The sequence below is a fragment of the Phytophthora ramorum genome (genome assembly GCF_020800215.1).
Source record: "Phytophthora ramorum isolate Pr-102 chromosome Unknown Phyram_PR-102_s0007, whole genome shotgun sequence".
NCBI classification, from domain to species: Eukaryota; Oomycota; class Peronosporomycetes; order Peronosporales; family Peronosporaceae; genus Phytophthora; species Phytophthora ramorum.
The window spans coordinates 1465508-1481191 of NW_027150653.1; the positions used below are offsets into that span (position 1 = coordinate 1465508).

Genomic DNA, 15684 nt, shown 5'->3' on the forward strand with positions numbered 1-15684 from the left:
TTCCCCTCTATGAAGGTGAAACCTGAGGCCACTGAAGGCTGTTAATTTATATCTTGAGGGTTTCTCCTGCTTGTATATGGAAGGGCATTTGTGAAGGAGAAATGAATATATCGACATTCTATGCGTTAAACAGTTGCATGAGCTCTACGCCTCGTTCATGAGCGCCGTAATTTCCTTGTAGTCGGCGATAAGAGCGTCCAGCTCTTCGGAGAACTTGGTGGTCACGATGATATCCTCCATCGGGGCGGACAAATCGGACGCCTTCTTCAAGCAAATCTTATACTGCGGGTACGCGCCACTGCAGAACGCAATGTCCGTGTATTCGCAGAAAGCGAGCATGGACCCGTCACGGCCTAAAATGTGCATGCCGTAGCCATTCACAGCGATCACGAAGTAGTTTGGCAGCTCAATGCCTAAGCAGTAGTTGAGTCCGTTGCCAGAGCCATCGCGCTTAGAGCCACGGTTTACCAATTTGGACGGGAAGAAGCAAGCGCCGTACAACCGGTGGCGCGTTACTTCTTCGATATAAATGCGCTGAAGCTCGCTCACCGGGAAGAGCGCGTCTTGATCGTCCAACAGGTTGTCCGTGATCGTATCCAGCACAAGTTCAGCCCATTCCTCTTCGTCGTGCGCGGGTCGCCACTCGTGCGGAAGGTAGTCCTGAACACCCATCTCGATAATTTCCTCCACGGAATTAGGCGGAACCTCTTCGCAGTCCACGGCAACCGCCAAAGCAGAAAGCCGGAGTAGAGCTTCCTCTTCCATAACAGGCAGGTTTCCCTTCACAATTTCGTCCTGGATCTGGATGTATACGAGGCGGTCGTACATTTCATCCGTGTACTGCAACATGTACACTGGGTTTAGGCGGATCTTGAACACGAACCGGACTTCGCGTCCACGGATCAGCTCCTTCTCGAAAATATCGCCGAGATATACATCGGCGTTCAAGAAGGAGGGAGCTGCGATAAACTTGTGGAAGTAACTGGACGGGGATGACGATGAAGTCGTTGATGAGGTGGACGTGCTGATAGTGAGAGTTGGTGGCGGCGGTATTTCTTTTCCGACGGCCTCATTGCCATCAGCAGATGGGTCGTTGCTTTCATTGCTCGCTGATACGAACGAACTGGTGGTCGACGTAGCTGCAGATCCTAAGTTGCCCTTGCCGAGAATCACGCGCTCGGATATTGTCGTGAGACCCAAGAAGTTGACGACGTGATCCTCCAGCCCAAGGAAATGCGAACAAATTTCTATGAGCTGCGACACAGTGAGCTCGGGAGTAATCGGGAACGCATCTGCCAACGGAGTGCCGTCCAGCAACTCAATCGTTGCCAAGAATGGCGGCCGCGCTTCGTAGCCGCGGATTTCGTCAATACTGGGGATAAAACCAGTTGCACCATTTTCCACCAGATTCTCCAACTTCTTCAGTGAGTAGGCCGCGAAGTTGCGCACCAAACGCCAGAAGCTGTTGGACTCAACAACTTGCGCCTTCAGGAACATGATCACATACTTCTGGAGCGCTAGGGAAGGTGGGAAGGAGGTGGCACACATCGCAAAGAGAGACCAACCGCGAATGCTGCTATCTCTCTTCGGGTTCTTGGTGAGCTGCTTCATGAGCTGCAGGTAGATTTCGTCGACTAGCGATGGCTTCATCAGTCCAATCTGAAGAATGTACTGCGCCAGCATCTCCCGGTAAAATACAATACGGTCTCGCATGTATCCCAAAATGCAGCGGTTGATAGAGAGCGCCATTTGTCCTGCCGATGCAGACGTAGCGTGAGATGGCACTTCGTCAGGATTGTCATCCAGAACGGAGAGACTCTGCGAGATGGCTCGACTTTCCCAACACAGCTTCTTGGCAAGCGCACGCTCCGACTGTGCATTATACCCGCGCAAGTTCTCGAAGTGGTTGAATGCCAAGGCATCCTTCTCTGAACCCAGCTTTGACTTTCTGTCGCTCGAGTTGTCTGCTCCTTCATCCTCGCCAGAAACGCCTGGCCACTCGGTTGTATCGCACCGCGGGCGCTCAGATTCGCCGTGAAGACTTGGCAGGCTGCTGCTGTCACTATCGTTGCGAGTAAGAGTGGCAGGGCCATTTGAACGCAGTCGGTCGCCTGTAACTACGGACCGCCTTCGTGCCGCCACCATTTTATCATCCGCTTTCATCAAAAGTCGTTCGTGTACACCTGCATCTCTCGCTGCCTGAATGCTTAGCTCTAACGCACCTACCGACGATGCATCAGTGGGGAGCGCAAGAGTTGATTCCAAGCGAGTCGCAGCCGCGATGCGAGCTTCTAGACTCCGTCGTAAGTTGCCCGCTGTAAGAAGTACTCGTTCACGTTCCACCTCGTCATATTGAAATTCGTTTTCGCCACTTGATGGCACAGAGAACTCTTCAATCTCGGTGGATAGTAGTTGCACAGCATCTTCACGTATCTCGGCATTTGCTTCTACTCGATGAGTCAAGAAATGAATAGCTGCATGCAGTCCATCCATAACGGCTGTCGCATCAAACGCATCCTCGCCGCTTGATCGACTTCGTAGCGTCGAGTAGTGGTCGAACAGCGCAGCAAACAGCGGTGAGCAAAATCCAATACTGATAGACTGACCGAGTTCGTGCTCCACAACCTTCGGGTCGTTGGTGTCAAGTGCCCTGCTTAAAGCATCTTCGACGCTAGCCACCTGCTGCAGCCGAGCTAACTTGGTTTCGAATGCAGCTTTTAACAAGGATGGAATAGAAGATTGCAATAAATCCAGATCACGGGCTTGACGAGCTTCCCAAATCTGCAAGAATAGGCCAATTGGTGCTGGTTCCGACATTTTCTTTTCCTTCTTCACAGGAGTGCGTGGAGGTGTTGGTTTAGCAACTGCAGCCGGAGCCGGAACCGGGCTATCTCCAGAGGCAGCAGCGTCGAGTAATTTATCACGCTCTCGCTCTGCATTCTTTAAGTTAAAATCCCATTTCGCTAGGCCAACTCCGACGGCAGCCTCAATCGCTTCGTTCAGTAACTCGATGTCCTGAGACATCTTTGCCACAGCCAGGAACTTCACCATTTGCTTACGCTCAGAATGTGTACTCGCAGGAATTGTTTGCGATTCCAACGCGCGTTCAGCATCTACCGTTCGAGAATCTCCATCAGGAATACCAAGAGTCTTTAGCCGTGCCAATACCCTCTCCACAGCAATAAAATTCTCGTCATCCAAAGCCTTTTGAAGAGCAGCAACTAGGTTTGCAGTATCAACAGATACAACTGCGCTTGGAGCGACCTTCTCTTCTTCCTCCTGTAGCTCTTCCTCATGGTGGTGCTCCTCCTCGTCTTCGTCGTCACCATCAGGAGTGACATCAGTGTTGGTAGGAATCATGCCGAGTGTATCCACGAGTGTTGGTAACTTGGCCTCAACGCCCAAGCTAATCGCTTTGATAGCAGGCCCCAGCAACTTTTTCAGTATTGCAGTATCATCATCTTCTTCTCCGATTGTTGAAAGCGCATGAGTCACAGACTCAACAGCGCTTTTCTCCTCTAGAGCACGAATGATCATCATTGTAGCCAGTTTCCTTTCCAAGGACTCTACGGAAGGCTCTTCCAGCGTTGCCAAAGAACCCATCAGTGCTTCTGGGTCGTTGGCAACCATGGAAGCACGGAGTTTCTTGTTGACCGCCGCAATTTTCTCCGTTTTCTGCTTCTGAAGTGCTACGATGCTCTTGCTTTTCCTCCGCAAATGATCCACGGCTAGCCACGGAGAACTCTTTTCAGCGACACGTACTGCGTACTCAATCAAAGCAGGGTGTCCAATCCTTGTGGCATCAGCAATGATCGAGTTCACGTATTCTTCCTCATCGAGGCGTGTAATCAGCTGCCGACCCTCATTTAGTACGCGAATGTCCTCCGACGCACGCTTTCCTAAAATTTGTGTACAGTTTGCAAGATGCTGGATAACATCGTTCTGATCCCGCTGTGCCATCGCCTCACGTAAACCGCGCATGACATACAGCAAGCGCGCAGATTTTTTGCGGAAACCGCCACGTAGCATATTGCGCTGGATCATTGTTGCACACGCGTTGAGGTACAAGAAGCGTGCCTTCTCCAACTTCTTCCACTGGTGACTTGTCAAGTACACTTTCGTCTTTCCCACGACAAACTTTTCTTCTTCCAAAACGCCAATAGCAGATAACGAGCGCAATAGCGACTCCAAGGTACCGCGATGACCACATACATTTTTGTAGCGTCGGAAAAAGTGACCGTAAGACAAGTGAACGGTGAAGATAGATCGACTTGCTTGCATCAGCTCCACGAGGTGATTGTCTCGGATTTGCTTCATCACGTAACTTGAGTCAAACACGCCTTCTTCAAGCTCCTCATTTGGCTTAATACATACGAGGAAGTTCTTGCCCGTGTGGTTGAGTGCTTGCAACAGGGCGCTCGCCTGGTTGTACACATCAGTTGCTGCACTTTCACCCGCTTGCTTTGAGTCCTTTGCCGAGCTTATGGAGTTCCGGAACTTCGATGAGGTGCTTCCTCGAACGGCCTGCTTTGCAGCCTTTTCACTGGATGCAGCAGCCATCTGGGCTGCTCCAACAGCATGCAATACGGCATTCTTGGACGACTGCATAATTGCCGCACATGTCGAAGAGATGCTGAGCGCGTTCTTTGCCGAAAGTCCCTTGCCGTTGTACGTCACCTTGCCGCAGTGGTGCTGAACGATGAACAGTAGCCGCCAATCCTTCGAAGGTGCCAAGTACTCATTCGTCGCAGCAGCCCCCATGTTGGGCCGCGACAGTCCGCCCACGGCTTCATTGCCTGAGAAGAGCTTGTTCACGAAATCCTCGTCATTTGGCGCCCGCACCTTCCCATTCTCTGCCAACAGATCAAAAATACCGAAGGGTTTATCCTCAAACAACTGCAGGCACTTCTCTTGATCGCTTGTGATATCCACGTTAGAATGGACAGTCAGCCGGTTCTCAACTTGCTGCGACTCGTCCTCCAAGTCCGAGAAATTGATAGCTAAAGTGTTTTGCACGTAAAAGTTATGTACCTTTTCACTCCAGTAGTTGAAGCAGAGTTGATCGAAACTGTTCTGCGACGGCTCCAGGTTCTCGAAGCCTACCATGTCCAGCACGTGGACGCCTTGCGAATTGATCACAATGTTTGATTTCTCGTACCGGTCAAAAATTCCACCCAAAATGCCGTTGAGCGTCTCCACAAGGAAATTAAAGAGACACTCGTACAAACTTCGGATAAAGGTGTCTCGAGCCTTGCGAGCTTGATGGATAGTGACCACCTTCAAGGAAGACACTGTCTTGGCGCCATCCTTAGAGAAGAACTGGCGCGTGCGGAAATAGTTGTCCAGGACAACAGGCTCTACCTCAAGTAGTTTCGCCGCCAGCAGAATCTGTGCAGGGTCCTTCAGCGCACACGACTGCGCATCACTTACTGTTGTCGAATTAGCACCGGTGACAGGTTTGCCACCTTCGGGGTCAAGCACGAAATCCACATTTCCTAGGTGCAATAAGGCTGCTACAATGCGCACGATCTCCACGCGCTGGTTCTTGCGGATGCGTAAAGCTGAAAAGCTAGACATAAGGTCACGGTAGTCACGAGCATCGAGAGCAAAATTCGTGAGCTCCGGGTCTGCCTGCTTCAGTAAATCAAACTCCTCCATCCCCTTGTTCAACTCGAGTGAATCACGAAGCGTAGGGTCATGTTGCACACCGGCAAGCACCTGATAAAACACGTGGAAGTTGCGCTCATGGCTGCGGCAGTCAATGATGCGTGCCTTCTCGAAATAGTGCGTCGTAAACCCACCTCCGATCACGTAGCCATGCTTGCTGAACTCGACTGAAATCATCTTGGCAAAGCGCGAAGAGTTCGGATTCTGCGGGGTGGCGGCATTTCCAAAGGCTTCCAATATCGAAAACGCGTGCAGAATCTGCTGGCCAATGGGGTGTAGCACACCTGAATCGGCCTCCGAATCGCGCGGGATAGCGCTGTCTCCGATTTCGCACAAGTACTGCACAATGAGCTTGGCCGCCTCGGATTTGCCCGAGCCCATTCCACCGAGTAAAATCACGGCCTGGTCCTCTCCAGCATCCTGCATGCACCTCAGCGCATTCTGCGCGAGCGCGAAGACATGGGGCGGCGCGTCATTCACCGTGTCCTTCTCATAGAGGGGAGTCTGTTCTCTGCTCTTGTTGTACGCCTGCATGTGGTCGGGCGTGTAGATGGGTAGCGGCGTGACGGGGTTCACCCCCACGAGGACTCGATCCACCCACGTATACACTTGCTCCATGCGGTATCTCGCTCGTAAAGTATACAGCGCCACATTCTCCAATTGCTCGGACGTGAAAGTCTCGGTGCGTCCTGCATCTCCCTACAAACATAAAATAAGTATCCAAAACAACAAAAACAAAACATTTTTTCTGTCCGTACGTTTGTAGCCATGAGCGGCACATTGCTGAGGTCGTGCAGCTCCAGCGGCAGCAGTTGCTTGGGGTGATGGCAGGCCGGCAATTTCACCAATGGTTGGTCGCGGAGGGCGCGCTCCTCTCCGTCCTCTGTGTGGACGACCGTCACGTGCTGCTCCTGCTCCGACTCCTCGTCGAATAGGAACCCAGTGCGCACCACCACGGCAGATGTGCACACGCCGCTCTCGTCGCTCACCCAAACGAAATCCCCCTCCTCGATGGGCTGTTTCTTGGTGGCGACGCTCGCGCGCGGCTGCTGCTGTGCGTACTCGTCGCTGCTGATGCGGAAGCTGCCGTTGGTGCGCTGGCTGCGGCGAGGGCCGCCGGCATCCGCGCTCATCGCAAAGTCTCCCCTTACGGCCGAGGTGGCGGGCACTTTTTACTGCTCTCTCGCGCTTTGTATGTGGATAGCCGAAGCATGCGATTGGCCTAAAACCTTTCTGAGAACGGCTATTATTAATAATATAGAGTTTGTTGTAGTTTCTAACATGTGCTGTAGTTTCTAAATGGCTTCAACCAGACACTGTGAAGGAGCATTGTCAGTAAAGGAAGGCACGAAGCAGAGTGAGCTCAAACTCGCTGTCAGATTGCGAGTGACGTCTGCTGCAGTACACTTGACTCGACACAAGACACCAAAGTGCAGGCCACACTACCGCCTCTACCTATTCTACTGCATACAGCAGTATTGCACTGTTGCCCACGCACCTTGTGTTCCCTCTTTTTTGCCGTCGTAGTGGCGGTCCTCTTACGACATCCAGCGTCCACTTGAAGCGAGGTTGCACATGGGCCGACGCTGCGATACGTGCTGGTCATCTTGGCGATTACGCAAATGAGTTGACTTGGTGATCGTATACCGACATTTCAGCCAGTGCGCGCGTCGGAACGAAGATCTCCGCTGGTGATTCGCGAGAAATGGTTCTCTTTTTCGACCAATGTGCAGCCGTCAAAAGGTGTGGCCGCAGCCAATCAGAGGGTTCCGTCGACGCGTCTTCGGCGCTGTCCTACCCTGGCCCATGTCTGACGTCGCAGGTCAAAAGCTGAAGCTCGCCACGTACTTCAGAATTGCATTTGCAGTCAAGCGCCCAAGCCCCGCAACACCAACAAGACACTACCCCACCACTACCAGCCATCATGCCTGTGGAGATCAACACCGCCGAGGAGTTCAACGCCGCCATCGGCGAGAAGCAGCTGACGGTCGTGCAGTTCTCTGCACCGTGGTGCGGCGGCTGCAAGATGGTGGCCCCCAAGGTGAACAAGCTGATGGAGAGCGACTTCTCCGGCGTCAAGTTCCTCAAGGTGAGCGCGGAGGAGCTGGAGGACTTTTGTGAGGAGATCGACGTGGACAGCTTCCCGACGTTCCGCGTGTACAAGAACGGCGAGGTGGCCGCGTCGTACGTGAGCTCCAAGTTCGAGAAGGTGGAGGCGTTCATCCGCGAGAACGCGCAGTAAGTGCGGCGCGTCATCATGTTCGCACCGTTGCTGCTGCTGCACTTGTTAGCGAGCTGAGAAGACTGCGATAGTATCGGTCGGGTTCTCTCGCGCGCTTGTCTGATCGAGATGGTTGGTCTGCGCGCGAGTCTGGCTGGAGCATGTCCGAGGCACCTATTGGCGATGGAGGGCAGAGGCGAGAACGCCTACTAATGTATTGAAATATAAAGCCTTGCACCTTGCGATGATCTTTTGTTCTAGAACTGTGCGTAGCGGTTGTTTTTTCTCACTGTAGATGAACGGAACAATGACTTCAGAATAATGAACTCTGTTGTAAAGAGCGATCTTGCACTTCGTTCAGGAAACCAGTGGTGCTCTTTATTCAAGAACGTTTCCTTTAGAGATTTTTGAACGGCACCAGCGATAAAGATTTTGCTAGTGGCGGCGCTGTAGGGATTGATGAATTTGATGGACCAACCGGCGGCTTGTGAAATTTGATTCTGCTGGTCTACGAACTCGAGCTGGGAGTCAGTACGAGTTCATTTGAACCCCGGGCACAGCAATTCGGAATTGTTTAAGAATTAGCTGCGGCATCAATGCAATGGTCAAATATCCCGGATACGTTTTCTACGGCACAAGATACCTGTAGGTTCCCTTCATTGAAAATCACTTACAAAATTATTCAGCGGCAATAGCAAATTTCACAAGCCGCCAGTTGGTCCATCAAATTCATCAATCCCTACAGCGCCGCCACTAGCAAAATCTTTATCGCTGGTGCCGTTCAAAAATCTCTAAAGGAAACGTTCTTGAATAAAGAGCACCACTGGTTTCCTGAACGAAGTGCAAGATCGCTCTTTACAACAGAGTTCATTATTCTGAAGTCATTGTTCCGTTCATCTACAGTGAGAAAAAACAACCGCTACGCACAGTTCTAGAACAAAAGATCATCGCAAGGTGCAAGGCTTTATATTTCAATACATTAGTAGGCGTTCTCGCCTCTGCCCTCCATCGCCAATAGGTGCCTCGGACATGCTCCAGCCAGACTCGCGCGCAGACCAACCATCTCGATCAGACAAGCGCGCGAGAGAACCCGACCGATACTATCGCAGTCTTCTCAGCTCGCTAACAAGTGCAGCAGCAGCAACGGTGCGAACATGATGACGCGCCGCACTTACTGCGCGTTCTCGCGGATGAACGCCTCCACCTTCTCGAACTTGGAGCTCACGTACGACGCGGCCACCTCGCCGTTCTTGTACACGCGGAACGTCGGGAAGCTGTCCACGTCGATCTCCTCACAAAAGTCCTCCAGCTCCTCCGCGCTCACCTTGAGGAACTTGACGCCGGAGAAGTCGCTCTCCATCAGCTTGTTCACCTTGGGGGCCACCATCTTGCAGCCGCCGCACCACGGTGCAGAGAACTGCACGACCGTCAGCTGCTTCTCGCCGATGGCGGCGTTGAACTCCTCGGCGGTGTTGATCTCCACAGGCATGATGGCTGGTAGTGGTGGGGTAGTGTCTTGTTGGTGTTGCGGGGCTTGGGCGCTTGACTGCAAATGCAATTCTGAAGTACGTGGCGAGCTTCAGCTTTTGACCTGCGACGTCAGACATGGGCCAGGGTAGGACAGCGCCGAAGACGCGTCGACGGAACCCTCTGATTGGCTGCGGCCACACCTTTTGACGGCTGCACATTGGTCGAAAAAGAGAACCATTTCTCGCGAATCACCAGCGGAGATCTTCGTTCCGACGCGCGCACTGGCTGAAATGTCGGTATACGATCACCAAGTCAACTCATTTGCGTAATCGCCAAGATGACCAGCACGTATCGCAGCGTCGGCCCATGTGCAACCTCGCTTCAAGTGGACGCTGGATGTCGTAAGAGGACCGCCACTACGACGGCAAAAAAGAGGGAACACAAGGTGCGTGGGCAACAGTGCAATACTGCTGTATGCAGTAGAATAGGTAGAGGCGGTAGTGTGGCCTGCACTTTGGTGTCTTGTGTCGAGTCAAGTGTACTGCAGCAGACGTCACTCGCAATCTGACAGCGAGTTTGAGCTCACTCTGCTTCGGCTTCCGTGAGGACTGGATCGTCGCAGATACTGCGACTACGCATATCAAGCTATTTTCTTCGTCACGGAAAACTTGCTTCACAATGCGGCCGCACTGCCGTCTTCCAGGAGCGCCACCAAGTCTGGGAATCCTTTCTGCGCTGCCACCTTCGCTGGCACGAGGTCGTTTTTGTCTGTTGCATCACGCGCAGCACCGTGCTCGAGCAGTAGCTTCACGCACTCAACACGATGCCATTCCACTGCGCAATGCAGTGGTGATCGACGGATAGAGACGATGTTAGGATCTCCACCAAAACGCAGCAACACTCTCATCACGTCGACATGACCATTCGCCGCAGCATAGTACAGCGCGGTGCAGCCGTCAATGTCCACAAAGTTGACGTTCACGAGTTTCTTCTCCAACAGCGCTTGCATGAAGCTGGCCTTGCCCTCCACCGCTGCGTAATGGAACGGGTGTCGTGCCATAACCTTATCTACTTGCTCCTGTCCATTTCGAAGTAGCGACACGTCATGCTGCACTAGCAGCTCCAGCATGTCCACAGACCCGTTTCCGGCAGCTTCATGCCACACCGTCACGCCCATCTTGTCCACGACGTACTTGTCCGCTCCGTTTCGCAGCATAAGGTCCACCACTTCCGTGAATCCACCCGCAACTGCTTCGTGGAGCGGCGCGTGGTTAGTTCGATTGCTCAGATTCACATCCGCTTGCGCTTCTTGCACCAAGAACTTGACCATCTCCAACTGTCCGTCCTGGCAGGCACTGTACACGGCTGTGACGCCCATCTCGTTCTGCTCGTCTACGTTTGCACCTGCCTCTTTAACCAAGAAGCGCGCTAGCTGCACGAAGTTGCCCTTCACTGCATACATGAGCGGTGTGCGTCCTCTCGTGGTGTGGCAGTCCACCAGCAGTCCGAAGTCCACTAGCAGGCGGCAGACCTCCAAGTGGCCGTTGATGGCCGCCTCGTGTAGTGGCGTGCGCGCATATTTCCTGCGTCCGCCGGCCAAATGGACCTCTCCAGCGCCCCATTGCAGCAGCAACTGCACCATTTCGCAGTGGCCTTCGCTGGCCGCGAGGTGCAGCGCCGTCGAGCCATTGTGATCCTGCGTGAGCTGCAAAAACTCGCTGCGTTCCTGTTCGGATGCTTCCGTTTCGCTCAGAAAACCCACTAGCGCCTCGCAATCCCCAGCCTTAGCGAGCTGCAGCAATTGGCTGCCGCGGTCCACGCGCTTGTCCTTCCACTTGGAGCGACGCCGTCCCATACGTGCCAACCAGATAAGTGAGCTCCTCGCGTGATTGGGTAATCGGGTATCGTCCTGTCAAAACTCACTTTTCAATTGGAGGGCACGATGGATCGTGCGAGGCTTCTGCGTCTCCAACATGTACGAGATGCTGCTTGGCAATTGGCCTTTGTGCAGGAGAGCGTCATCCTAATGTGGACTGTAGGCCATTGCAAACATCAGCGACGGATTCTTCCAGCTGCGCACTGTGCTGTACGTGGAGGCTGTGTATTTATCCGAGATCGAGTGGTTTTTGACGGATGATGCAGTATTTTAGGGCTGGGCAACGCTGCAGATGCGATTGAGATCTTGGCGATCGGGTACATTTTGGCAGTCTACGAAGACAAGGAAGGCGTCGAGCTGACGCGAGCCCAGCAGAGTAAGTGGCGGTATTTTATGGATGGAAGCGATGCGGTGACGACTAATTTGTGCAGGTTTGTTGGCGGCGGCCATCTTTGCCGGGATGTTCACCGGTGGGCTGTTGTTTGGCTCGCTCAGCGATCACATTGGCCGACGCAAGAGTTTGCTGTATTCGCTGTTGCTGAATGGTGTATTTGGGCTCATGTCGGCACTTTCACCGAATGTGTACGCTCTCATCGTCTTCCGGACGTGTGCTGGCATCGGTTTGTACTTTAGTTTTACTGAATGGGGTGTATATGATTTGGGAAAAGGCTCTTGACGTGCTGGATTGTTTGTTGTAGGTGTCGGAGGCACTGTGCCTGCCATGTTCACACTGTGCTCGGAACATGTACCTGCGAACCGTCGAGGCTACTACGTCACAATAGTAGCTGCCTACTGGATGGTGGTACGTGAAGCATCGGTTTTTATCCTGTGGCTGCCAACATTCATTCACGTTTTGTCTTGTCATGTGAACTCCACAGGGTGCTGTATTTACGGCGGGGCTAGCTTGGTTTATGTTAGGTCGCCCTGAGTCGGCGTACTCCTGGCGTGCATTTGCAGCCATTGTCTCGATGCCAACTTTCGCTTGCTGGGTGCTCACGTACCGATACGTGCCAGAAAGCGCTCAATTCTTTGCGCGACGTCGGCTGCTGACGGCTGCAGAAATGGTGGTCGATACCATTATGACTATCAATGATGGAGGCGATGTGCAAGTCACGGAGTCCACAGGTTTGTTGTTGGAACGCGGCGCCAATGGCAATTTCAACCAAGTGGATGAATATACCGCTGTCGCTGAACTGTCAAACGTTGGAATTCAAACGAAGCTTAACACTTTATCAGCATTTGGAATGCTGTTCGACCCGATACTGCGTGGCACGACAGTATCGTTGCTAATGTCGTGGTTCTGCTTGAGCTTCGGATCGTACGGTCTTGCTACTTGGATTACTTTGCTGTTTAAGCGTATCGGTCTCGAAAACCCGTTTTCAAACGCTTTCATTTATGCCGCCGCGAATCTTCCGGGCAATATCATGACCGGATTGCTCATGGATCGGCTCGGTGGCCGTCGGATTCTTGCTATCTCAATGCTGCTTTCGGCTGGGTGTGCAATAGGTTTTGCGTATGCGAACTCCTCTGCATCGGGCGCAGCAGCCATCGTACTCCTGGCAAGTGGTTTCAACGCATTCAGTACAGCTGGTTGGAACGCAATTGATTTGATGTCTGCCGAGTCATTTCCGACGGACGTGCGCACGACTGGCATGGGTACGCTGTCGGCCGCAGGGAGAGCGGGATCCGTGGCCGCACAGTTTGTCAACGGCTACCTCATTGGACCACCTGTTCACGTGACGCTGTTGCTGATTATCACTGCCAGTATGATGCTTCTTGGCAGTATTAGTTCAGTCATGGTGCGCGACTACAGCAACAAAACGCTACCGGAGTCTATGGAAGATATGCGAATGCATGCGTCCAAAAAAGAAAATGAAGTGTAGCTACGCGCAGGAATACCTGAGTAAATCGAGATTCTAGTTTGTGCAGATGCTACATTCACCTAAAAGGCAAAGTTGGAGAGGTCTAGCTCCCAATGTACGGGTGTGGGGCTCTTTGGAACTTGTGCCGAATCTTCGGACTCAGGCGATACTTCAGTTGGAAGAATGTTATCACGCTCGATTTCACCGACCGAAGCAAGTTGTCCGTCCTTTGGCTTCGTTTCTTGAATCGACAAGTCCCTTTCTGCGCGAATTTCTTGGGTTTGACCTTCATAGCTGCTACTGTTTCTACTGATAGATGACATGCTGTTTCCGCTTCTTTTGCTATTGCGAGTGCTGCTACTGCCGTTGGTGCAGTGGCTGATACTGCTCCTAGGACTTCGTCTGCTACTGGTCGATGGCCTGGAAGACCGAATCGAGTCACCAGCTACTGAAGAACGTGAAGAGGACGACGAAGCACTCCATGAGGACTCAGACGCAGAAAATGACTGAGAAGTGTGGCTTCTTCCGCTTCTGCGACGACTATTGGCAAGGTCCGCAAGTGTAGGGCCGACAGCAACTGACTCGAGTCGCGTTCTTGACGCCCACACGTATTCGTCGTAAATGCTCTGCGGCGGAGAATGTAGCGGTGAATTGAACTCGGCAACTGCAAACGAAGTGTCAAACCTCGAATAAGATGGGTGGTTCGCTGTTTCCGTCGCTTGATCTCTCACGCGCGCCGTTGTCTGTTGCTGCTGGTTCACGGCGAAATGGCGGCTCTCAACACATTCTTGAGGTTCTTCCTCCTTGTGTATAACGCCAACGACAGCATTTGTAGCTTTAAGAGAGTAAAAGTGTCTCTCTTTCTTCTCCAGCATCTCCTGAAACATCGTCAACACTGATTCCTCCCTTTGAGATGACCCCTCCTTCTGCCAATGGCGAGAGCGAGGTCGCTGGTGGCGCTCACGAGAGCGATCCACTACATCTTCAGCAATATCGGACCGGGACTGTCTTACGGGAGGATCTACAGCGACTGATTTAGCTGGACGATGGTATAGCATTCACCGCCACGGCGAGCTCTTCAAGAGTCATGCCACCGGCACTTCGTTTGTCACGCCCGTCGCACGATGAAACTTCGGACCCCCACTCTGAATCCCAGTCAAAATCATCACCACTCTCGTCACTTTCGTCCTCACAATCATGATACAACGTCTCTAGGTCCTCAAGAACGCGTCTAGCCACCTCCCGCTCGTGCTCGGCCGAAAGAGGCTCAGCAAACGTTTGGCCACGTTTCCCCATCACTCCTCCATTCTTGAGATCTTGCCCGGGGTCCCATGAGCCTCCGTAACTTGAACTCGAAGATCCTGACGACGAATCCCACCGCGTAGTGGAGACCATGCTACTGCGCAGCCTTGCCTCGAACAGGGAGTGACCCTTTGCTGACGACCTTGAAGTTGTCCTGTAACGGACAAGCGATCGGATTGGACGATTTAAACCTCGTTCGCTGCAGCGATTGGCGGAAAACAAAGAGCAAGTCTCAGATGACGCTGTCAATTTCACTGTCGATTGCGTCGTCGTCATGAGTTCCTCTGACGCTTCTAGCAACGCAGCTTCGCCATCGACCCCGCGACCTGTAATTTACCTCACGGGTGACTCGCTGACCCAGCGCGGGACGGACCTGGACAATGCCGGTTGGGCGACATTGATGCAGCATCGCTACAACCGCTCGGCCGATATCGTTTCTCGAGGACTGTCGGGCTACAACACCAAGTGCGTCTTGCTGCTTCCCGGACGCGATGCCATCTAATCTGCGCACTAACTAACTGGTGTTGTGGCCTCGACACCCTTTTTCCGACTGTAGGTGGTTCATTGAGTCTGCGTTGCCAGTGATCGAGCGCGAACTCTCCACCGAAGGACGTTCGCCGGCGCTGATCACTTTGTGGCTGGGCGCGAACGACGCTGCTCTCCCCGACAGCTACGCTGCTCGCCAGCATGTCCCTCTCGCGACGTACAAGAAGAACTTGGCCAAGATCGTCCGCACGTACCAGACTATTGCCCCCCAAGCCCAGATCCTGCTGATCACACCGCCTCACGTCGACGACGCCGTCCGGAAGTCACGCTCGTCCGATGGACGCGCTGAGCGCACGAACGCGACGGCAGGAGAATACGCGCAAGCGTGTGTGGAGGTTGCCGGTCAACTGACCGTGAACGTGCTGGACTTGCACTCGTTTTTCAACGCCATGCCGGAGAGCGAGCGTGCTGCGTGTTTGGACGATGGACTGCACTTCACCGCGAAGGGCAACCGCTTGGTGGACGAGCAGCTACAAGCGAAGATTCGTGACGCGTTCCCTGGCCTCGCCAAGCAGCTCGAAACGTGGCAACTTCCCGACTTTCGCGTGTGGATGGATGCGTAGCCCATTCAGGTCAACACCGTCCAACCTTCTTCCTCTGAGAGCATGACATCGCTTTAGTCCCCTTTGTCGTTCTCTCTCAGCGATGGCGTGAAGACTTCCGTCCTTAGATGCTATCATAATAGCCATACAGCCGAATGTGGTGCCACCGGCACTCCCGTGTTCTTGACCTCCATAAGC

At 53.1% G+C, this 15684-nt stretch overlaps 7 protein-coding genes across 7 annotated transcripts; 3 read left to right on the plus strand and 4 right to left on the minus strand.

Annotated features, from left to right (window-relative positions):
* Positions 1-144: 144 nt before the first annotated feature.
* Positions 145-6800, minus strand: KRP23_8432 (Myosin-I heavy chain; the record flags this gene model as incomplete). Its single annotated transcript, XM_067893872.1, has 2 exons — positions 145-6366; positions 6426-6800. 2 exons carry the CDS (start codon positions 6798-6800, stop codon positions 145-147), a joined length of 6597 nt encoding a protein of 2198 aa, XP_067743360.1.
* Positions 6801-7591: 791 nt separating this feature from the next.
* On the plus strand, positions 7592-7909 carry KRP23_8433 (Thioredoxin-1; the record flags this gene model as incomplete). Its single annotated transcript, XM_067893873.1, has 1 exon — positions 7592-7909. One exon carries the CDS (start codon positions 7592-7594, stop codon positions 7907-7909), a length of 318 nt encoding a protein of 105 aa, XP_067743361.1.
* Positions 7910-9059: 1150 nt separating this feature from the next.
* KRP23_8434 (Thioredoxin-1) lies at positions 9060-9377 on the minus strand (the record flags this gene model as incomplete). Its single annotated transcript, XM_067893874.1, has 1 exon — positions 9060-9377. The coding sequence occupies one exon, from the start codon at positions 9375-9377 to the stop codon at positions 9060-9062; it is 318 nt and encodes a 105-aa protein (XP_067743362.1).
* Positions 9378-10031: 654 nt separating this feature from the next.
* On the minus strand, positions 10032-11213 carry KRP23_8435 (Ankyrin-1; the record flags this gene model as incomplete). The annotated part of the gene is made up of 1 exon (XM_067893875.1): positions 10032-11213. One exon carries the CDS (start codon positions 11211-11213, stop codon positions 10032-10034), a length of 1182 nt encoding a protein of 393 aa, XP_067743363.1.
* Positions 11214-11300: 87 nt separating this feature from the next.
* KRP23_8436 (putative transporter svop-1) lies at positions 11301-13117 on the plus strand (the record flags this gene model as incomplete). The annotated part of the gene is made up of 6 exons (XM_067893876.1): positions 11301-11333; positions 11398-11444; positions 11501-11610; positions 11666-11854; positions 11933-12036; positions 12113-13117. 6 exons carry the CDS (start codon positions 11301-11303, stop codon positions 13115-13117), a joined length of 1488 nt encoding a protein of 495 aa, XP_067743364.1.
* A 1014-nt stretch (positions 13118-14131) lies between these two features.
* On the minus strand, positions 14132-14491 carry KRP23_8437 (uncharacterized protein; the record flags this gene model as incomplete). Its single annotated transcript, XM_067893877.1, has 1 exon — positions 14132-14491. One exon carries the CDS (start codon positions 14489-14491, stop codon positions 14132-14134), a length of 360 nt encoding a protein of 119 aa, XP_067743365.1.
* Positions 14492-14672: 181 nt separating this feature from the next.
* Positions 14673-15507, plus strand: KRP23_8438 (GDSL esterase/lipase; the record flags this gene model as incomplete). Its single annotated transcript, XM_067893878.1, has 2 exons — positions 14673-14863; positions 14955-15507. 2 exons carry the CDS (start codon positions 14673-14675, stop codon positions 15505-15507), a joined length of 744 nt encoding a protein of 247 aa, XP_067743366.1.
* Positions 15508-15684: the final 177 nt, after the last annotated feature.